At 46.9% G+C, this 23260-nt stretch overlaps 3 protein-coding genes across 3 annotated transcripts in view; 2 read left to right on the top strand and 1 right to left on the bottom strand.

Annotated features, from left to right (window-relative positions):
- LOC311141239 (neural proliferation differentiation and control protein 1-like) overlaps window positions 1–3452 on the top strand; it is a 44345-nt gene extending 40893 nt beyond the window's left edge. Inside the window, exon 9 of the mRNA XM_084176502.1 lies at window positions 231–3452. Coding sequence (XP_084032628.1) covers window positions 231–302 — 72 coding nt within the window. The 3' untranslated portion in view covers window positions 303–3452. The remainder of the gene's footprint in view (window positions 1–230) is intronic.
- A 5275-nt stretch (window positions 3453–8727) lies between these two features.
- Window positions 8728–9762, bottom strand: LOC311141028 (alpha-(1,3)-fucosyltransferase 7-like; the record flags this gene model as incomplete). The annotated part of the gene is made up of 1 exon (XM_084176309.1): window positions 8728–9762. One exon carries the CDS (start codon window positions 9760–9762, stop codon window positions 8728–8730), a length of 1035 nt encoding a protein of 344 aa, XP_084032435.1.
- A 3998-nt stretch (window positions 9763–13760) lies between these two features.
- The window catches only part of abca2 (ATP-binding cassette, sub-family A (ABC1), member 2), a 91169-nt gene continuing 81669 nt past the window's right edge, over window positions 13761–23260 (top strand). The window contains exon 1 of the mRNA XM_084176447.1: window positions 13761–14138. Coding sequence (XP_084032573.1) covers window positions 14073–14138 — 66 coding nt within the window. The 5' untranslated portion in view covers window positions 13761–14072. The remainder of the gene's footprint in view (window positions 14139–23260) is intronic.

Here is a 23260-nt window from a genome sequence, read left to right as displayed (position 1 = left end):
ATGACGTATTGATACATATTGCCAAAGCACAATGTTACATTAGAAAATAGAGCAATTAACAACAGAAAATGAACAGGGTATGTAAATCAGAACAGAATTATCAAGTAACAATTTTAATCTGGGGAGGGGGGAAATAAATGGACTAAATACTACTAATCATAGTTATATAAACTACATGTTCTTCCTCATCTCATGGCAGGTTGCCACTAACTCTCTCTCTCTCTCTTTAGACGGGGGAAATGGAGGTGAAGAATCCTTTGTTTGATGATTCCACCCTTTACCTTCAGCGGAGCCACAAGTAACCCTGACAACCCTGGACATTCTGATATGCACCTATAAAAGATATCATCCTACATGTACAGGAAGATCAAATTACACTCACTCACACACCTACAAACACACATCAGGTTTCTCTCTCTAACCTGTCTCACATGATACACTCCTAACACGGCAGGGTGGCAAGTTTGTAAGGAGAGAAGAAGGGATGATTGGAAGTTGTGAGAAAGACGGACGTGAGAAGGAGGAAGAGGAGTGATGGACTGTATCGAAATGGCAGATTGAAGTGACATGCAGGTGAATCTCCTCTTGGATCGGACTGATATCTGGGTCCAATGACATCTCTCGCACTCAGAAAACCTACATGATATTGTACCTTTCCGTTTGGCATAAAATATCCATTCCTTATTGTTATATGTTAGTGCTTATCTCTTGTGGAATTGATCTTGTAATATTCTTTGTACGTTTATCTGTCAAACATGTGCACACATCAGCCAACTAACTGACTGAGAGATTAGTGTATATGATGATGGATAAGATTCTCCAAGTTCTGCTCTCCCCTTCAGTCCTCAGCTCTGTGTCACACCTGTACAGAAGAACGCCTGGGTCATATTCACTAGAAACCAAACAGAAGAAAACTGACAAATAGGGAGGGACTATGCCTCAACTGTTCCAACAAGAAATGCTTTGTTTTCATTTTCCATTGCAAAAAGTCTTGCTACGGTGTTCACTAATGAATACAACCCTGCTTTATACGACAGATACCCACAGACAGGTTCAATAGGTAGCTGTAGGGTTGACAACTGGTCCTATAAATGATTATGGAACTGCAGAGCCTTTGAAGCCTTTGAAACTGAGATGGGGAATGGTTGGCATAGTACAATTATAAGGCTGTCAATGCTAATCATTGGCCAAACTAAATGTCTGCATTCCAAACGGCACCTCATTCCCTACATACACATATATAGGGAATAAAGTGCCATTAATTATGCATCCTAAATATCTGAATAAACTCATTGACTTTCTTCATTACCAAAAAGGTAACTTTTTTAAATATAATTATTTTATTTGACTTTCATGTATACATGCAGCGCGTACGGTAAACCTGACCTGTTAAAGCTCTCTTATGTATCCATTATATTATCACTATGTATATGGTCCCTCTATGCATGACTGTGTTCTGCTGAAAAGGGATAAAAGTCTATATGCATTTGTTTGTTATTCAAGTTTCCTGTGTAAACTTGCTAATGATATTTAGATAACTTGAATGATTTCAAAGGAATTTGGAACTTCTTTACAGAACTCTGAAACAGAGCAACCCCATTGTGTACATATACAGTATCAGATTAATTAACATGGCTTGTCCCCATGATTTGTGATGTTTATGTAAATAGCCACGGACGTGTACTGTACAGAGATAGCAAACTGTCACTAATTATGTATTTGTACACATATTATTAGTCTATATTTCTGATTGCTGTGTCAAATGAACCACTGTTTTCTTTAGCCTAAAGTGAGTCCCAAATTGCACCCCATTCCTTATATAGTGCATTACTTTTTATGAAGCCAGATAGGCCCTGGTCAAAAGTAGTGCACTATAGGGAATAGGGTGCCATTTGGGACATAGTCTTTTCAGAAGTTGCCTATTGCTGTTGTCTCTCAGGAACGCTGATGTCATTAGCTCTTCTATTTACTTAACCGTTTCCCTAACTCTCTGCCTCTTAACTCTCTCATACTGAAGGAAAAGGTAGTCCGACACATACTGCAACATGAATGATTTGTGGATGCAGACCATTTTATTTCCCCCTTTAGGCTTCAAGAACAATGTATGTAAGATAGAAAGAGGAGTCTCTTAGAATGGACCCATCCATTGATGTAGGCCTAGATGACTTACGGTTAAGATGCTGAACATTAAACCTTGACTTTTACCACATACCTACAGGTAACTGCCAGAATAAAGGAAACCCCAACATAAAGCGTCTTAATAGGAAGTTTTGCCACCACAAGCCTCCAGAACGGCTGCAATACACTTTGGCATAGATTCTACAAGTGTCTGGAACTCTATTGGAAGGACGTGACACCATTCTTCCACAATACATTCCATAATTTGATGTTTTGTTGATGGTGGAAGACGCTGTCTCGGGCCGCGCCAGAACCTCCCATAAGTGTTGAATTGGGTTGAGATCTGGTGACTGAGACACACACACCCTTTAAACCTTTCAGACCCCTCTTTCAAAATCACATATCTTTGCTTCTAGCCATTATAGCCAAAATAATGGGCAACTTGGCATTTTTATACATGACCCAAAGCATGATGGGATGTTAATTGCTTAAAGGCCCAGTGCAGTCAAATGTTTTGTATATACACTGAATGCACAAAACATTAGGAACACATTCCTAATATTGAGTTGCACCTCCTTTAACCCTCAGAACAGCCTCAATTCGTCAGGGCCTGGACTCTACAAGGTGTTGAAAGCGTTCCACAGGGATGCTGGCCCATGTTGACTCCAATGCTTCCCACAGTTGTGTCCAGTTGGCTGGATGTCGTTTGGGTGGTGGAACATTTTTGATACACACGGGAAACTTGAGTGTTGAAAAACCCAGCAGTGTTGCAGTTCTTGACACTCAAACCAGTGTGCCTGGAACCAACTACCATACCCTGTTTAAAGGCACCTAAATATTTTGGCCATTCACCCTCTGAATGGCACACACTCAATTGTCTCAAGGCTTAAAAATCATTCTTAAACCTGTCTCCCCTTCATCTACACTGATTGAAGTGGATTTAACAGAGAAGTTGCTCTTTGAGAAGTTGCTCTTTGCTAAGAAGCTCTTTTTTGATTATTGAGAAAAGCTACTGCATCAATATAAAGTACTTTGTATCCCTCATTTACTATAGGGTTTCCTTTATTTTGGCAGTTACATGTACATCAATACTGTCCCCTAGGCCCTAGGGTTGCAAAATGCTGATACCTTCCCAAAATTCCCAGGTTTTTCCATTTCACGAATATGGATGGTTAAGAATCTCCAGGAGTGATTAGTGACTGCCCTTTTCTACAGTAAACTCCCCCTCTGGACTACAGGTTAATTAACAAACCAACCCTGAGAGATGAACAACCTCTTTTACTACTACTGGGATTGTTGAACATGATGCATGAAGACATATCAGAAAAATCTAATAAAATATTTATATTATCTTAACTGCAACATGGTCTGTGCTGTGTTTTTTTATGATATAATGGACTATCATGTTGGAAGATGATTTAAAGTTTCAAGTGAAGATTGTTTTTAAATGAAAACAACTAACTGGGATCTCCAAAAACCAAAATGTATGTTAATAGCCTTTAAAACAAGTAGTGATGTATTCTAAACTCACAAGAAATGCAGTGGTGGAAAAAGTACCCAATTGTCATACTTGAGTAAAAGTAAAGATACCTTGATAGAATATGACTCAAGCAAAAGTGAAAGTCACCCAGTAAAATACTGCTTGAGTAAAAGTCTAAGTATTTGGTTTTAAATGTACTTAAGTATCAAACATAAATGTAATTGCTAAAATATACTTAAGTATCAAAATATACTTAAGTATTATACTGAAGCAAACCAGACAGCACAATTTTCTTTCTTTATAAAAAAACTTTACAGATAGCCAGGCACACGCCAACACTCAGATATACAGTGCCTTCGGAAAGTATTCAGACCCCTTGACTTTTTCCACCTTTTGTTACGTTACAGCCTTATTCTAAAATTGATTAAATAAAAAACATACCTCAGCAATCTACACACAATACCCATAATGACAAAGCGAAAACAGGTTTGTAGACATTTTTGCTAATAAAAATAAATAAAATACAAAACAGAAATATCTTATTTACATAAGTATTCAGACCCTTTGCTATGAGACTCGAAATTGAGCTCAGGTGCATCCTGTTTTCATTGACGTGTACTCCGAGCATGCGCTGACCAACTGGCAAGTGTCTTCACTGACATTTTCAACCTCTCCCTGTCTGAGTCTGTAATACCAACATGTTTCAAGCAGACCACCATAGTCCCTGTGCCCAAGAACACTAAGGTAACCAGTCTAAATGACTACCGACCCGTAGCACTCACGTCTGTAGCCATGAAGTGCTTCAAAAGGCTGGTCATGGCTCACATCAACACCATTATCCCAGAAACACTAGACCCACTCCAATTTGCATATCGCCCCAACAGATCCACAGATGATGCAATCTCTATTGCGCTCCACACTGCCCATTCACACCTGGACAAAAGGAACACCTATGTGAGAATGCTATTCATTGACTACAGCTCAGCGTTCAACACCATAGTGCCCTCAAAGCTCATCACTAAGCTAAGGACCCTGGGGCTAAACACCTCCCTCTGCAACTGGATCCTGGACTTCCTGACGGGCCGCCCCCAAGTGGTAAGAGTAGGTAACAACACATCCGCCACACTGATCCTCAACACGGGGGCCCATCAGGGGTGTGTGCTCAGTCCCCTCCTGTACTCCCTGTTCACTCATGACTGCATGGCCAGGCACGACTCCAACACCATCATTAAGTTTGCCGATGACACAACAGTGGGAGGCCTGATCACCGACAACGACGAGACAGCCTATAGGGAGGAGGTCAGAGACCTGGCCGTGTGGTGCCAGGACAACAACCTCTCCCTCAACGTGATCAAGACAAAGGAGATGATTGTGGACTACAGGAAAAAGAAGAGGACCGAGCACGACCCCATTCTCATCAACAGGGCTGTAGTGGAGCAGGTTGAGAGCTTCAAGTTCCTTGGTGTCCACATCACCAACAAACTAACATGGTCCAAGGACACCAAGACAGTCGTGAAGAAGGCACGACAAAACCTATTCCCCCTAAGGAGACTGAAAAGATTTGGCATGGGTCCTCAGATCCTCAAAATGTTATACAGCTGCACCATCGAGAGCATCCTGACTGGTTGCATCACTGCCTGGTATGGCAACTGCTCGGCCTCCGACCGCAAGGCACTACAGAGGGTAGTGCGTACGGCCCAGTACATCACTGGGGCCAAGCTTCCTGCCATCCAGGACCTCTATACCAGGCGGTGTCAGAGGAAGGCCCTAAAAATTGTCAATGACTCCAGCCGCCCTAGTCATAGACTGTTCTCTCTGCTACCGCACGGCAAGCGGTACCGGAGCGCCAAGTCTAGGTCCAAGAGGCTTCTAAACAGCTTCTACCCCCAAGCCATCTAATCAAATGGCTACCCAGACTATTTGCATTGCCCCCCACCCCTCTTTTACGCTGCTGCTACTCTGTTTATTATCTATGCATAGTCACTTTAATAACTCTACCTACATGTACGTATTACCCCAATTACCTCGACTAACCGGTGCCCCCGCACATTGACTCGGTACCGGTATCCCCTGTATATAGCCTCGCTATTGATATTTTTGCTGCTGCTCTTTAATTATTTGTTACTTTTATTCAGTATTATTTTATATTGCTTAGGGTTTCTTTTTTGTTTTAGTTTTTTGTATTCTTTCTTAAAACTGCATTGTTGGTTAAGGGCTTGTAAGGAAGTATTTCACTGTAAGGTCTACACCTGTTGTATTCGGCGCATGTGACAAATAAAATGTGATTTGATTTGATCAGCCTTGAGATGTTTCTACAACTTGATTGGAGTCCACCTGTGGTAAATTCAATTTATTGGACATGATTTGGAAAGGCACACACATGTCTATATAAGGTCCCACAGTTGACAGTGCATGTCAGAGCAAAAACCAAGCCATGAGGTCAAAGGAATTGTCCGTAGAGCTCCGAGACAGGATTGTGTCGAGGCACAGATCTGGGGAAGGGTACCAAAATATTTCTGCAGCATTGAAGGTCCCCAAGAACACAGTGGCCTCCATCATTCTTAAATGGAAGAAGTTTGGAACCACCAAGACTCTTACTAGAGCTGGCCGCCTGGCCAAACTGAGCAATCGTGGGAGAAGGACCTTGGTCAGGGAGGTGACCAAGAACCCAATGGCCACTCTGACAGAGCTCTAGAGTTCCTCTGTGGAGATGGGAGAACCTTCCAGAAGCACTCCACCAATCAGGCCATTATGGTAGAGTGGCCAGACGGAAGCCACTCCTCTGTAAAAGGCACATGACAGCCCGCTTGGAGTTTGCCAAAAGGCACCTAAAGACTCTCAGACCATGAGAAACAACATTTTCTGGTCTGATGAAACCAAGATTGAACTCTTTGGCCTGAATGCCAAGTGTCACGTCTGGAGGAAACCTGGCACCATCCCTACAGTGAAGCATGGTGGTGGCAGCATTATGCATTGGGGATGTTTTTCAGTGGCAGGGACTGGGAGCCTAATCAGGATCGAGGCAAATATGAACAGAGCAAAGTACAGAGAGATCCTTGATGAAAACCTGCTCCAGAGTGCTCAGGACCCCAGACTGGGGCGAAGGGCAACAACCCTAAGCACACAGCCAAGACAATGCAGGAGTGGCTTCGGGACAAGTCTCTGAATGACCTTGTATGGCCCAGCCAGACCCCGGACTTGAACCCGATCGAACATCTCTGAAGAGACCTGAAAATAACTGTGCAGCAACGCTCCCCATCCAACCTGCCAGAGCTTGAGAGGATCTGCAGAGAAGAATGGGAGAAACTCCCCAAATACAGATGCCAAGCTTGTAGCTTCATACCCAAGAAGATTTGAAGTTGTAATCACTGCCAAAGGCGCTTCAACAAAGTACTGAGTAAGGGTCTGAATACTTACGTAAATGTGATATTTCAGTTTAAAAAATGTAATTTGCAAACATTTTTTGCTTTGTAAATATGGGGTGTTGTGTGTAGTTTGAGGGGGGAAAACTATTTAATCAATTTTAGAATAAGGCTGTAACGTAACAAGACGTGGAAAAAGTCAAGGGGTCTGAATACTTTCCGAATGCACTGTAATGTACAAACAAATCATTTGTGTTCAGTGAGTCTGCTAGATCAGAGGCAGTAGGGATAACCAGGGATGTTCTCTTGATAAGTGAGTGAATTGGACCATTTTCCTGTCCTGCTAAGCATTCAAAATGTAACAAGAACTTTTGGGTGTCAGGTAGTAAAAAGTACATTAGTTAAAGTAAACTATTTTTGAAAATAGAAATAGTAAGGTAAAGTACATATACCATCAACTACTTAAGTAGTACTTAAATAATTTTTACTTAAGTACTTTACACCACTGAAGAAATGTAAAAAGCATATGTTTATTGTTTCCAGATTTTATTCAGCATTTAGGCAATCTGGTGGCCAGAGCAGTTAGTGCATAGTGGTCATTTATTGTTCCCTGAATCCCTAGATATAGAGATTATAAAGCAACATCTCCTCAGTATCTGTACCAGAAACTAATGCTGTGTCCCAAATGGCACCCTATTCCCTATAAATGGCACTATGTAGGGGAATAGGGTGCCATTTTGAGATGCAACCTTGGTGTGTGTGTGTAATCATTGAAACTAGAAATTAAATAACATGCATCACTATTTGTTATAAGGTTACGGAGGAGTTACAGTAGTTTGAGTTGAGTGACATGCGGAACCTTTAATGCACAGTAATCTGAGGGATTGCTTGAATTAAGTATTGGTACAGGGATTTGGTTTATGGTTTACTATGCTTTTCCAGGGGAAAAGAAACAGGGGTTGACCCAGAAGCACTTGGAGGAGAGACATCCAGGCAGAAATGACGGAGAATTGCCTCAATTGGTGTGATCTGGAAAACCCTGAACCGAGTGTGATGGAGGACATTCATCAACTGCCTATGCCAAGGGTTTACATCGAGTAAGTCATGCTAAGGTTGGCAACTTACTTGCATTAGTCATTATGCCTAAATAAAGGGTATGAACTATACTGTAGCGTATTATAAGCAGCCAAATACTGAGAGAGGGAAAAATCATTGAAAGCTTGCCCTCAATATTACTGCTGGGAAAGACATTGTCTTGTGCCATTACAATTGCATCATGAGCTAGCTAGCCTACAAGGTTGCGTCATTTCCTTATTTCAATTTCCCCCTTTTTTTATTGAAGATTTAAGCATTCAAGCTGCTCCGAATCCCCAAAAGCCTTGTCTTTCCCCTGAGCCTTCCCAATCCCTCCCACTTGCCCACACACATTTTGTCAACCTGATTAGATACTGGAAAAAAATACATACTACTAGTAATAATAAATCAAAGCATCTAATATATGAACTAAAAATTAATTGTGACAGCAAGCTGGGTGTTAGAGGAATTACTTCCCTTTTGTAACAGATGTTGTGATTTGTCTGTGGTGTTTCTGCATTAGGGACCAAAAGCCAATGTTGTTATGTCATCAGGCTGATGTGAAAGTGGCACACCACCAAAACAATGCAGAACTGAATGTCTTTCAAGTTTCACTGCTGACTTTCATTTTGCATGTTTAAAATAAAAAGTTATAGTACAAAATAACCTACAGTAGCAAAAGCATCTATGATGTTATCTACTGGCCCATGCCTCCAGATTGTAGTACACCTTGTTAGCTGGCAGTCTTTGATAGTTAATACAGATATTACAGAGCCTCTCTCTCCAGTCTGTGTACATCTTGATTCCATGTGTCTGACGCCACTTGAAGTAAGCCTCATAGCGCCCTCTGTCTGTGGCCAGCTGCTGTAGGAAGACAGCCAGCCCCTCTGAGCTGTTGAAGTCACTGACATGGATGAACGAGCCTGGGGGCACCAGGGCCTCATAGTTAGCCCGAGAGGGCCCCAGAACCACAGGTACTGCCCCTGCTTGGTAGGCATTCCTCCACAACTTCTCAGTTATGTAGTCCAAAGCCACTGAGTTTTCAAAAGCCAGGTAGAAGTTACAGTGGCCAATGATGGGTATCAGACTTTGGTCTGTCAGTGGCCTCTTTGACCAGCGTCCATACACCTCTATGGGAATGTACTTCCTCAGGCTCTGGTAGACTTGACTCCTGGCATGGTCAGGCCTGTAGTTGCTGACCACCCAGCTGGCCAGACAAGCCCCCTTCTTGGGGATCACATAGCTGTTACTGTTACTGTTATGTGGAACCGGAACTGTCTTCCCATAGGGCATGGATATGTCAGCGTCGCCTCGGTAGCTCATGGTCCAGTTGAACAGTCCATTGTACTGGGTCAGGTTGCCGTTGTGCATCGGGGGCTCAAGGGACAGCCAGAGCCAGCGCTGGGAGACTGGCCGGGGGAGGTGGAGAGGCAGGGAGGAGCGGCCGGTCCTCAGCTCATGGTGGTGAAAGACCACCACGTCTGCCTGGGGGAACAGGGAGGTGTTGTCACTGAGGAGGCAGCCTGGGATACCGTACTCGTCGCTGCACACATCTCCCTCCAGGCTGTAGGGACGGCCGAAAGGCCAGTGCCACAGCAGGATGGTGAGGTTCCTGGGTTCGTGTTGATGAGCGATCCCTATCTGAGCCAGGAGTCTCTGGTGGACCACATAGGAGGAGATGCTGAGGAGCATAATGCCTGAGAGAAACAGGGGCATGGAGGTAGTCATCTCTGACCCAGGGGATGACAGGCAGGCAACAGACTGACTGGTGGAATTGCGGCGTACTTTAGTTTAGTCCAGAATCACACAATCTCCTTGGGATTGTTACTCAAATAGTGTCATATTTTCTCCCTGGTAAGACAATAAGATAAGTTAGTATGCAATAGATTCAAGGGCCCAATCAAATCGCTTAGGAAAAGCGTACCTTTTCTAAGTGAATCAAGTCCTTGAAGAATAGTGTGGAAGAAGCTCTTGAAATTCCTTTTATAAATACGGACATGAACAATATGGGTAAAGATTCTCTAATGAATGAAAATAGTCACTTTTAGAGAACTGCACCAGCTCTACTTTCACCTTTACAATACCACTTCCATTCCATTCTTGCTATTTTTAAGATAACCATCACATTTACCGTCAGTATTTCGCAATCACTGTAACAGTTAAATACATTGAGTACGGCAAATTATTAGCTTTACAGGAGATGGAATATACAGTATCTGAGGATTGATTAATTGATTCAAGTAATCAGAAAATATTAATATATCACTACAAACGGAAATTATCTCTCTTTTTTTCACATAGCCCATGTACATGAAGGCAAGTTTTCTGCCTCTTCCATATAGTTTCAAAGGAGATTAAATGACAGTCAGAGGAACAGAAATGGTTTCAGATGGTACATGTTGAAGTGTTCTTGCTATCTCTACTGTGCTGATTCATGCAGTGTGGAGTATCATGTGTGATGCCTGAATGCCCGCCTGCTGTTTGTGGCTATGCAATGAGATACAATGTATCATGATGTGCATAACAGGAACATCTTTTTTCAGGCCTGCACAGACCCCTACACTCTTAGAAAAAATGGTTCCAAAAGGGTTCTTCGTCTGTCCCCATAGGAGAACTCTTTTAGGTTCCAGGGAAAACCCTTTTTGGTTCCACATAGAACCCTTTTGGATTTTATGTATAACCCTCTGTGGAAAGGGTTCTACATGGAACCTAAAGGGTTCTACCTGGAACTAAAAAAGGGTTATTCAAATGGTTCTCCTATGGGGACTGCCAAATAACCCTTTAAGGTTTGAGATAGCTTATTTTTTTCTAATAGCGTAGTATTTAGAACCACTGCATTCAGCGTGCATAAAGACACATCACAGAGATGTCCCAAAAAGGCTGCAACAACAAACATGTTTTCTAATGCGTAGTAAGCCATGTTCTTTTTTATTTATTTACCCAAATGAGCACCCCATTCCATTTAGTAGCGCTGGCAAATAGAGATGTCTCACGACACCAAGGCTCAGTTGTACTTCTCATGACACCAAGGCTCAGTGGTACTCACCTGGGTGAGGTACAAGGTGGATGTCTGTCAGTGTTCGCTGTCCTGTGGAGGTAAGACTCACTGAAGATTACTTTCCTCCTCTGAGATTATATCGTAAAATAGGCAGCGGCACATACCAATGTGTAGGAAATCCTGTTATGAACCCCTTTTCACTCCTTTTATACTACACCATATCTGTTCTCTCACCATGCACAGTTACCACAAACCACACCCTTGGTTGTGACTTTATGACAGTAATTTGGACATTACAACTAAGCTATGGTAGGGCGCTCTTGTAGATACTCTAGAATAAGAATAAATGCATTTTTATTTACATTTTACATGTACGTATTAAATTGTTGGGAGCATATTTAGAGTGTGACTGTCTCCATTATTATTTACATTTTAGCCAATTATAGATCTTATTTTACACCTCCTATAGATAGGTCTCATAAATTTGCCTATGTTCAGTACCACAAAACAATCACAATAATGAAAGAGCCCAAAATAATCTGAGCTTCTACTAGATCGTAATCAGTTGGTTTAGTTCTAGTTTAGTGGTTTTCTGCTCTGAATCCATTTCATATGTTCAAACTTCCCATTTGATAACATTTCCCCAGTAATAACCTAAGCTGTATGCTCAGAACAATCACCTCTGATGAGGGCATCAGTAGGCACCAAGGGTGTAACTTTCAGATCACTAAACCACAATGTTTTCCTGTCATTGGTAGAGAAGAAAGAGGTACCACAGTATAACCACAGAATAACGGTTTTCTGTGGCCAAGTACAACTTTTCTCGCAAATGGTTTGCCACCAATTGACTTCTGAATCATACAGTGCATTCAGACCCCTCAACATTTTCTACATTTTGTTACGTTACAGCCTTATTCTAAAATATATGTAAAAAAACAGAAATACCTTATATACATAAGTATTCAGACCCTTTGCTATGAGACTCGAAATTAAGCTCAGGTGCATCCTGTTTCCATTTATCATCCTTGAGATGTTTCTACAACTTGATTGGAGTCCACCTGTGGTAAATTCAATTGATTGGACATGATTTGGAAAGGCACACACCCGTCTATATAAGGTCCCACAGTTGACAGTGCATGCCAGAGCAAAAACCAAGCAATGATGTCGAAGGAATTGTCCGTAGAGCTCCGAGACAGGATTGTGTCGAGGCACAGATCTGGGGAAGGGTACCAAAACATTTCTGCAGCATTGAAGGTCCCCAAGAACACAGTGGCCTCCATCATTCTTAAATGGAAGAAGTATGGAACCACCAAGACTCTTCCTAGAGCTGGCCGCCCGGCCAAACTGAGCAATCGGGACAGAAGGGCCTTGGTCAGGGAGGTGACCAAGCCATCCAACCTGACAGAGCTTGAGAGGATCTGCAGAGAAGAATGTGAGAAACTTCCCAAATACAGGTGTGCCAAGCTTGTGGCATCATATCCAAGAAGGCTCGAGGCTGTAATCTCTGCCAAAGGTGTTTCAACAAAGTACTGAGTAAAGGGTCTGAATACTTATGTAAATGTCATATTTCTGTTTTTTTATTTTTTAAATTAAAATGTGTTTTTGCTTTGTCATTATGGGGTATTGTGTGTAGATTGATGAAGGAAAATAAAACATTTAATCAATTTTAGAATAAGGCTGTAACTTAACAAAATGTGGAAAAAGTCAAGGGGTCTGAATACTTTCCGAATGAACTGTATCTGTTCAAACATAGCCCTGCCTAGTTTCTCTCCTGTGGTAGACCAAGTCCCGCCTGTGACCCATACCCTCAGGTTGACTACTGCGCAAGAGCTGTTTGATTAAACTGATAATTGTACCAAAATGGAAGGCTTGAAAAGGACTAACGTTTAAATCTTGTTTTATCTTCTCATACCTTCGCAAATAAACCACTGAGGAGCATTTCCCTATGTTTTTATACGTTTATCACACCCCTACTTCCCTTGCTAACAAGTAGAGCACTACTTTTTTGTGCCCCAAATGGAACCCTATTCCCTACTAAGCGCATTATATAAAGGGTAAGGCTAAACAATGGTAGCAGTAAAAATGTATAAAAAGACCACTAGATGGCAACAGAAGTAAAGAATTTGCTTTGGCCAGGTATATTCTTTAGGAACACATAAATATATCATCCTCAAGTGGTAGAAGTGAATTGATAGAAACACAAGATTTTGTTTAAGATTTGACTAGAATTCTTATTTGGGTCCTCCCAGACCCCTAGTATTTAGAACCACTGCATAAAGACATGTCACAGAGATGCTCAGTCTGTCTCCATCTTTGTATAATCTCTCTCTCTCACACATGTGCACACACACACACACACACACACATAGTGACACGTGGGTGCATGACTAAACATTTGAGAAAGCAATGGTCATAACAAATATTTTGGAAAGAAGAACAACATTTAGAAAGAAATCTAGAATTCTACAACTCAGAATTGGGAACACTGAGAGACTGTCTACACTGAAATGAATAGGTTACAATCCTGGAACTATATGTATTACATAGACTACTAGGTGTTGGCTGTAAGGACTTTGTGTTTCAAAGAATAGTATCTAGATTACAGTGAGAGAAGAGGTATACTGTAGCTCAGTCTCCGCCCACTAGAATCCACGACCGTGATATTTCTCCCTATACCCACCGTGCTCGGTTCATTCTAAGGCATTGCATAAGCACCGTTTCCATTGGATGCTTCTGTATTTTTCCGCGGATGGTGATTGCATACAGAATACCAGCCTGGCTTGCCACTGAAATACAGCTAGTCATATTTAGCCATCAGTGGAGGAAAACAGTCGTCTGTAGTTGAGAGATACAGAGCGAGAGAGGTAAAATGGGCAAATAAGCCTGTATCAAGTCTGTGTAGCCTGTCCAACAGAAACGTATCTAAATTGTCATTTAAATTCGTCGGAATGGTTCGTAATCCATTTCCAAAAATCCACCACTATATGGTAACTTCATTAACGGTGTCATAATTTAACCGTTAAACTGCGAGACTGGGAAAATGGGATTCCTTCATCAGCTACATCTTCTGTTGTGGAAGAATGTTTCTTTGAAGAGGAGAGGACCGGTAAGGAAACATTTCCGTTGATATTCATAGATGATAATTAGAATGGAGACACTTGGAAATGTGGGCCTTCTTTAGCTTGTGCGCTCGCCGGATGTCAGCGCGAGATCAGACAGGCATCGGTCTACACTATAATTCGGCTTCTGCAGCTGCATTGCATGTATTTCAGGCTGGCATGGTATTAAGAGCCATCATCATGTATCGACTGAACATTTAGCACCTCGTCCCTTTATTATCAATAAATGTCATTCACTGATACGTTTGTGAAATTGTAGGCCAATTTGCGCTGACATATTTTCCAAGGTGTTAAGATGTGTTGGTGTAGCACCGGGTTTTACTTGTCGTGCACACAGAACCACTTGGTGTAGCACCGGGTTTTACTTGTCGCGCACACAGAACCACTTGGTGCAGCACCGGGTTTTACTTGTCGTGCACACAGAACCGAACAGGTTGTTGTGTTTCCACAAACAACAATTCATAACAGCTCATGCGCCTCAGAACATCAAGCAATGTGGTAGGGAAGAAGATGTAAACACACATGTAATACACTTTTTTAAATGCAAGTCATTCTGGTATCGTGAAAATGTATAATGAAATGCATCTTGAAATGATAATAGATTCAATTTAAATAACTAAATGGTATTCATATAAAAAATGCTTAAGTATAGCCTAACCAATTGCTTGTGTGCATCTATTTGGGTCTTAAAATTATGTAGATACATCTGGGAGGGGCACTTTCACAGAGGGGGCAGGTGCTCTGGCACCTATCTGTTCATGTCCCTTCAAAAATAAGATGCTCCGAGGTAGCTCTCCCTTCAGAGAGGACAATCGAGAGAAAGGAGTAAGGATATCACCCGCTCTGGCTTATTTTAATGTTACGTGTATGTCTGTGTTATGGCGAACATGACTCGTCTACACGTTTTTTAAACACTGGTCTACACATTGTTTTCTAAAACCACACAGTGGAATAAACTACACTACTTTCTTAGAGAGCTCCCCATCAGCAACACACTGTTACACTGTCACGGTTTCGACCGAGGCTGCCTCTCTCCCTTGTTCGGGCAGGCTTCGGCGTTCGTCGTCTCCGGAATTCTAGCTGCCACCGCTATATGTTTCATGTTCGTTTGCTTTTGTCTGTTTGTTTCCACACCTGTTTCTGTTTTGACGTAATTAGTGTCCTATAAGTTTCTCGTTGTGTTTGTCTAGTGTTGTGTGTGATTGTTTCCGTCAGTGTTGTGTTTTGCTCGGTTGAGCGTATTTCTCCACTGTGCTGGAGCTTATTTGCACCTGTGTGTGCACCGTTACATTTTGTCGCACCTGTTAGTGCGCATTTACCTTTCGCCTTCGTGCGTGTTTTTGCTGTCGGGCTTAGTTGTCCTGTTGCCTGTGTTGGGCCAGTATTACAGCCTTTGGAACATTCAGTCTGCGTCCTGCGTTTGATTCCTACACTACACCTACAACACGCCCTGACAGAATCACACACCACCAATGGAATCAGCAGGAGCCGAAGCAGCCCAGACGAGACTGGAAGCCCAGGTTCGGGACCAGCAAGAGCAGCTCCTGCAGATGGGGACCGCCCTGCAGGAGGTGATTACCACACTCCGAGGCTGGGGTTCGCCTCCACCGCCGCCCGCCCTGCCAGCACCATCGGCCAGCCCGCCCATTCCAGCGCCGGAACCTCGAGGAGTCCGACTATCTCTCCCGAGGGCCTACGACGGGACCGCGGCTGGGTGTCAGGGATTCCTGCTCCAGGTAGAGCTATACCTGGCCACAGTGCACCCGGCACCTTCAGGGCATGAGAGCGTGTCCGCCCTGATCTCCTGCCTGGCCGGAAAAGCGTTGGAGTGGGCCAACGCGGAGTGGAGGAAGATCGACGCCACGACGATTACGTACACCGAGTTCTCCCGCCGCTTCAGGGCGGTGTTTGACCATCCCCCGGAGGGGAAAGCGGCGGGGGAGCGTCTGGTCTTCCTCCGGCAGGGGAGGAGAAGTGCCCAGGAATTCGCGCTCGAATTCCGTACTCTAGCGGCAGATGCAGGGTGGAATGATCGGGCCCTCATCGATCTATACCGATGTAGCCTACGAGAGGACGTCCGTCGGGAGCTGGCTTGTAGGGACACCAGCCTCACTTTCGACCAGCTGGTTGATATGTCCATCAGGCTGGATACCCTGCTGGCTACCCGCGGACGTCCTGCGGAGGGTCCGTCCATTCCACCCTCCAGCGCCTCCGAGCCGTGTCCTATGGAGCTCGGGGGCGCTGGCGCTAGAGAGAGGAGGAGTCGGCAGGCTAGGGGGTCCATCCACTGCACCAACTGTGGTCGGGGAGGACACACCGCGGCTAGGTGCTGGGGATGGCCTACTAGGGGAGATGACGACCGGTCCCGCACTGGGGATTCCCTCCAGGTGAGTAGGCGCCCCACTCACCCAGAGCTCACTGTTGCCCATTTTTGTATGCCTGTACGTTTTCCACAGGTAGCACCTCATTCCCAGCATAAGGCGCTGGTAGATTCAGGCGCGGCTGGGAATTTTATTGATAAAAAGTTTTGTTTAGCGTTAGGGATTCCCCTCATTCCTGTTGATGTTCCTTTTCCCGTTCACGCCCTAGATAGTCGTCCGTTGGGTACGGGCTTAATCAGGGAGGTCACGGCGCCACTTAGGATGTGTGCGCAGGGGGATCATCAGGAGATGATTCAGCTGTTCCTGATTGACTCTCCTGCGTATCCGGTGGTGCTGGGCATGCCCTGGTTGAGTACCCATAACCCAGCGATTTCGTGGCAGGAGAGGGCTCTGATGGAGTGGTCTGCTCAGTGTGTGGGTAGATGTTTGGGCGTTTCCGTAGGGGCTACCTCGGTGGAGAGTCCAAACCAGGTGCCCGCATTGCACGTTCCACCTGAGTATGGGGATTTGGCTATTGCGTTTAGTAAGGCGAGGGCGACGCGGTTGCCACCCCATAGGCAGGGGGATTGTGCGATAAACCTCCAGGCAGGAGCTGCGCTCCCACGGAGCCATGTGTATCCTCTGTCTCAGGAGGAGAAGAAAGCTATGGAGATTTACATAGACGAATCGCTGAGACAAGGATACATACGGCCGTCCACTTCCCCCGCGTCCTCGAGTTTCTTTTTCGTGAAGAAAAAGGATGGTGGTTTGCGTCCGTGCATCGATTACCGTGGTCTCAATCAGATTACGGTGAAGTATAGTTATCCACTCCCGCTGATTGCGACCATGACTGAGTCGTTGCATGGGGCGCGTTTCTTCACGAAATTAGATCTCAGGAGCGCGTACAACTTGGTGCGCATCAGGGAGGGTGATGAATGGAAAACAGCCTTTAGTACCACCTCGGGCCATTACGAGTATCTGGTCATGCCATACGGGTTGATGAACGCTCCATCAGTTTTCCAATCATTTGTGGATGAGATCTTCAGGGACATGCAGGGGCAGGGGGTGGTGGTGTACATTGATGACATTCTCGTGTACTCACCTACCCGTGTCGAGCATGTGGCCCTGGTGCGCAGGGTGTTGCGGAGGCTGGTGGAGCACGACCTGTATGTGAAGGCAGAGAAGTGTCTGTTTTTCCAGGAGTCGGTCTCCTTTTTGGGTTATCAGTTGTCTGCGTCAGGGGTGAAGATGGAGGTAGACCGGGTGTCGGCCGTGCGTAATTGGCAAACACCAACCACTGTGAAGGAGGTGCAGCAGTTTTTGGGGTTTGCAAATTACTACAGGAGGTTTATCCGGGGTTTTGGACAGGTGGCAGCTCCCATCACGTCTCTGTTGAAGGGGGGTCCGGTGCGTCTGCAGTGGTCGGCCGAGGCGGACAGGGCGTTTGGGAGGCTGAAGGACCTGTTTACCTCGGCCCCGGTGCTGGCGCATCCGGATCCCTCTTTGCCGTTCCAAGTAGAGGTGGACGCGTCGGAGGCCGGTTTAGGAGCCGTGCTTTCACAACGGTCTGGCGCGCCACCTAAACTCCGCCCCTGTGCTTTTTATTCTAAGAAGCTCAGTCCGGCGGAGCGGAACTATGACGTAGGGGACAGGGAGCTGTTAGCCGTGGTACAGGCTCTAAAGGTGTGGAGGCACTGGCTTGAGGGGGCTCAACACCCTTTCCTCATTTTGACGGACCACCGTAACCTGGAGTACATCCGGGCGGCGAGGAGGCTGAACCCTCGCCAGGCAAGATGGAGTATGTTCTTGACCAGGTTTACTTTTAAGATCACGTACATCCCTGGGTCACAGAATGGCAAGGCAGATGCGCTGTCTCGGCGGTATGACGCGGAGGAGAGGTCCGTGGAGCCCACTCCCATACTGCCTGAGTCGTGTCTGGTGGCACCGGTAGTGTGGGAGGTCGATGCTGAACTCGAGCGGGCGTTACGCACCGACCCTAGTCCACCACAGTGCCCGGAGGGTCGGAAGTACGTTCCGCTCGAGGTTCGGGATCGATTGATCTATTGGGCTCACACGTCACCCTCCTCTGGACATCCGGGTATCGGTCGGACGGTGCACTGTCTTAGTGCCAAGTACTGGTGGCCCACGTTGGCAAGGGATGTGAGGGTTTATGTTTCCTCCTGCTCGGTGTGCGCCCAGTGTAAGGCGCCTAGACATCTACCTAGGGGTAAGTTGCTACCCCTGCCCGTTCCACAACGGCCATGGTCCCACCTCTCAGTGGACTTTATAACAGACCTTCCCCTCTCCCAAGGGAATACTACCATCCTGGTCGTTGTGGACCGGTTCTCTAAGGCCTGTCGTTTGCTCCCCATGCCGGGTCTTCCTACGGCCCTGCAAACTGCCGAGGCACTGTTTACCCATGTGTTCCGGCACTACGGGGTACCCGAGGACATTGTGGCTGATCGGGGTCCCCAATTCACCTCCAGAGTCTGGAGAGCGTTTATGGAGCGGTTGGGGGTCTCGGTGAGCCTCACCTCGGGTTACCACCCGGAGAGCAATGGGCAGGTGGAACGCGTAAACCAGGATGTGGGTAGGTTTCTCAGAACATACTGCCAGGACCGGCCGGAGGAGTGGTCAAGGTACGTTCCCTGGGCCGAGATGGCCCAGAATTCCCTACGCCATTCCTCCACTAACCTAACTCCATTTCAATGTGTGTTAGGTTACCAGCCGGTTCTGGCACCCTGGCAGCAGAGCCAGATCGAGGCTCCTGCGGTGGATGAGTGGGCGCGGCGCTCGGAGGAGACTTGGAACGCTGCACACGTCCACCTGCAGCGGGCCCTCCGACGTCAGAAGGCGAGCGCTGATCTCCACCGCAGTGAGGCACCGGTGTACGCACCTGGTGATCGAGTCTGGCTCTCTACCAGAAACCTGCCCCTCCGCCTGCCCTGTCGGAAACTGGGTCGGCGGTTTGTAGGGCCATTTAAAGTCCTGAGAAGGTTGAACGAGGTATGTTATAGATTACAGCTACCTGTGGAGTATAAGTGTATTAACCCCTCGTTCCATGTGTCCCTTCTCAGGCCGGTGGTAGCGGGCCCACTCCAAGAAGATGAGATCTTGGAGACTCCTCCGCCCCCGTTGGACATCGAGGGGGCACCGGCGTACTCCGTGAGATCCATCTTGGATTCGAGACGTCGGATGGGGGGTCTCCAGTATCTAGTGGAGTGGGAGGGGTACGGTCCGGAGGAGCGGTGCTGGGTGCCGAGGAGAGACGTGTTGGACCCGTCGCTCCTGACGGAGTTCCATCAGAGGCATCCGACGCGCCCTGCGCCGCATCCTCCTGGTCGACCCCGAGGCCGGAGTCGGCGCACGTCTGGAGCCGCGCGTCAAGGGGGGGGTACTGTCACGGTTTCGGCCGAGGCTGCCTCTCTCCCTTGTTCGGGCAGGCTTCGGCGTTCGTCGTCTCCGGAATTCTAGCTGCCACCGCTATATGTTTCATGTTCGTTTGCTTTTGTCTGTTTGTTTCCACACCTGTTTCTGTTTTGACGTAATTAGTGTCCTATAAGTTTCTCGTTGTGTTTGTCTAGTGTTGTGTGTGATTGTTTCCGTCAGTGTTGTGTTTTGCTCGGTTGAGCGTATTTCTCCACTGTGCTGGAGCTTATTTGCACCTGTGTGTGCACCGTTACATTTTGTCGCACCTGTTAGTGCGCATTTACCTTTCGCCTTCGTGCGTGTTTTTGCTGTCGGGCTTAGTTGTCCTGTTGCCTGTGTTGGGCCAGTATTACAGCCTTTGGAACATTCAGTCTGCGTCCTGCGTTTGATTCCTACACTACACCTACAACACGCCCTGACATACACGCTTATGTCAGATTAGTAAAGCTGCAGCAGCACCTAAAAGACCCTGAGCAGTAATATAACTCTTGTATAACTACGGATACAGAATAGCATATTATTAAGTTATAACCTGTTATGATATTATTATTATTATGTAAACCGGACTTAATGGGATTGAATGAACTCTTAGGTAACTCTAATTAGATTGTGCCTTTCCCTTTCATTTGGAATTGGGGCCTGAATATCAAATCAAATGTTATTTGTCACATGCACCAAATACAACCTTACCGTGAAATTATAAGCCCTTAACCAACAATGCAGTTTTAAGAAAATAGAGTTAAGAAAATATTTACTAAATAAACTCAAGTTTAAAAAAAGTAACACAATAAAATAACAATAACAAGGTGATATACAGGGGGTACCGGTACCGAGTCAATGTGCGGGGGTACAGGTTAGTCGAGGTAATTTGTACAGGTAGGGGTAAAGTGACTATGCATAGATAATAAACAGCGAGTAGCAGCAGTGTAAAATCAAAAGGGGGGTCAATGTAAATAATCCGGGTGGCCATTTGATTAATTGTTCAGCAGTCTTATGGCTTGGGGGTAGAAGCTGTTAAGGAGCCTTTTGGACCTAGGCTCCGGTACCGCTTGCCGTGCGATAGCAGAGAGAACAGTCCATGACTTGGGTAACTGGAGTCTTTGACAGTTTTTGGGGCCTTCCTCTGACACCGCCTAGTATATAGGTCCTGGATGGCAGGACGCTTGGCCCCAGTGATGTACTGGGCCGTATGCACTACCCTCTGTAGCACCTTACGGTCAGATGCCGAGCAGTTGCCATACCAAGCGGTGATGCAGCCGGTCAGGATGCTCGCGATGGTGCAGCTGTATAACTTTTTGAGGATCTGGGGACCCATGCCACATGTTTTCAGTCTCCTGAGGGGGAATAGGCGTTTTCGTGCCCTCTTCATGACTGTCTTGGTGTGTTTGGACCATGATAGTTTGTTGGTGATGTGGACACCAAGGAACTTGAAACTCTTGACCCGCTCCACTACAGTCCTGTCGACGTGAATGGGGGCGTGTTCGACCCTCCTTTTCCTGTAGTCCACGATCAGCTCCTTTGTCTTGCTCACATTGAGGGAGAGTGGCGCAGTGGTCTAAGGCACTGCATCGCAGTGCTAACTGTGCCACTAGAGATCCTGGTTCGAATCCAGGCTCTGTCGCAGCCGGCCGCGACCGGGAGACTCATGGGCGGCGCACAATTGGCCCAGCGTCGTCCAGGGTAGGGGAGGGAATGGCCGGCAGGGATGTAGCTCAGTTGATAGAGCATGGCGTTTGCAACGCCAGGGTTGTGGGTTCGATTCCCACGGGGGGCCAGTATAAAAAAATATGTATTCACTAACTGTAAGTCGCTCTGGATAAGAGCGTCTGCTAAATGACTAAAATGTAAAAATGAGAGGTTGTTGTCCTGGCTGTCACGATCGTCTGGGTAAGGAGTAGACCAATACGCAGCGTGTTGAGCGAACATGATTGACTTTATTATACTAACGCACAAAAACCAAAACAATAGACGACTCGTGAAGTCCACAGTAACAATGACCGTAAAGGAACAAAAACCCACAACACCCAAGGGAAAACATACAGTTTAAATATGGCTCCCAATCAGAGACAACCAGCCGACAGCTGACACTCGTTGCCTCTGATTGGGAGTCACACAGGCAAACATAGACACAGACAACCTAGAACACCCAAACAAAGAAACAGAACACATCGAATGAACACACCCTGGCTCAACATATAGAGTCCCAGAGCCAGGGTGTGACAGTACCCCCCCTAAAGGCGCGGACTGCGACCGCGCCTCAACTAAAGCAAAACAGGGGAGGGCTGGGCGGGCATACCTCCTCGGCGGCGGTTCTGCCTCCGGCCTTGACCACCACCCTCCAATGAACCCCCCATAGCGCCCCTGGTCCAGTCTAGCTCCGCTGGCTGGAGCTGACCTGGACGTAGCAGGAGCGGCTAGCTTCAGCTCCGTTGGGGAGCAATAAAGCGGTACCTGATCTGGCACCGATGACCCAGGCACGGGTTGTGCCGGACTGACGACTCGCACCCCTGGCTTGGTGCGAGTGGCAGGAACGAGCCGGGCCGGGCTGGCGACGCGCACCGTAGACTTGGTGCGTGGAGCAGGGACAGGCCGGGCCGGGCTGGCGACGCACCCCGTAGGCTTGGTGCGTGGAGCAGGGACAGGCCGGACAGGGCTGGCGACGCACCCCGTAGGCTTGGTGCGTGGAGCAGGGACAGGCCGGGCTGGGCTGACGACGCACACCGTAGGCTTGGTGCGTGGAGCAGGGACAGGCCGGACAGGGCTGGCGACGCACACCGTAGGCTTGGTGCGTGGAGCAGGGACAGGCCGGGCTGGGCTGACGACGCACACCGTAGGCTTGGTGCGTGGAGCAGGGACAGGCCGGACAGGGCTGGCGACGCACACCGTAGGCTTGGTGCGTGGAGCAGGGACAGGCCGGACAGGGCTGGCGACGCACACCGTAGGCTTGGTGCGTGGAGCAGGAACAGGCCGGGCTGGGCTGTCGACGCACACCGTAGGCTTGGTGGGTGGAGCAGGAACAGGCCGGGCAGGGCTGGCGACGCACACCGTAGGCTTGGTGCGTGGAGCAGGGACAGGCCGGGCTGGGCTGTCGACGCACACCGTAGGCTTGGTGCGTGGAGCAGGAACAGGCCGGGCAGGGCTGGCGACGCACCCCGTAGGCTTGGTGCGTGGAGCAGGGACAGGCCGGACAGGGCTGGCGACGCACACCGTAGGCTTGGTGCGTGGAGCAGGAACAGGCCGGGCTGGGCTGTCGACGCACACCGTAGGCTTGGTGCGTGGAGCAGGAACAGGCCGGGCAGGGCTGGCGACGCACACCGTAG

The sequence above is a fragment of the Coregonus lavaretus genome (assembly GCF_964263955.1).
Source record: "Coregonus lavaretus genome assembly, chromosome: 14".
Classification (NCBI taxonomy): domain Eukaryota; kingdom Metazoa; phylum Chordata; class Actinopteri; order Salmoniformes; family Salmonidae; genus Coregonus; species Coregonus lavaretus.
The sequence above is the reverse complement of the archived record's forward strand: the minus strand, read 5'-3'. Positions and strand labels throughout refer to the sequence as shown.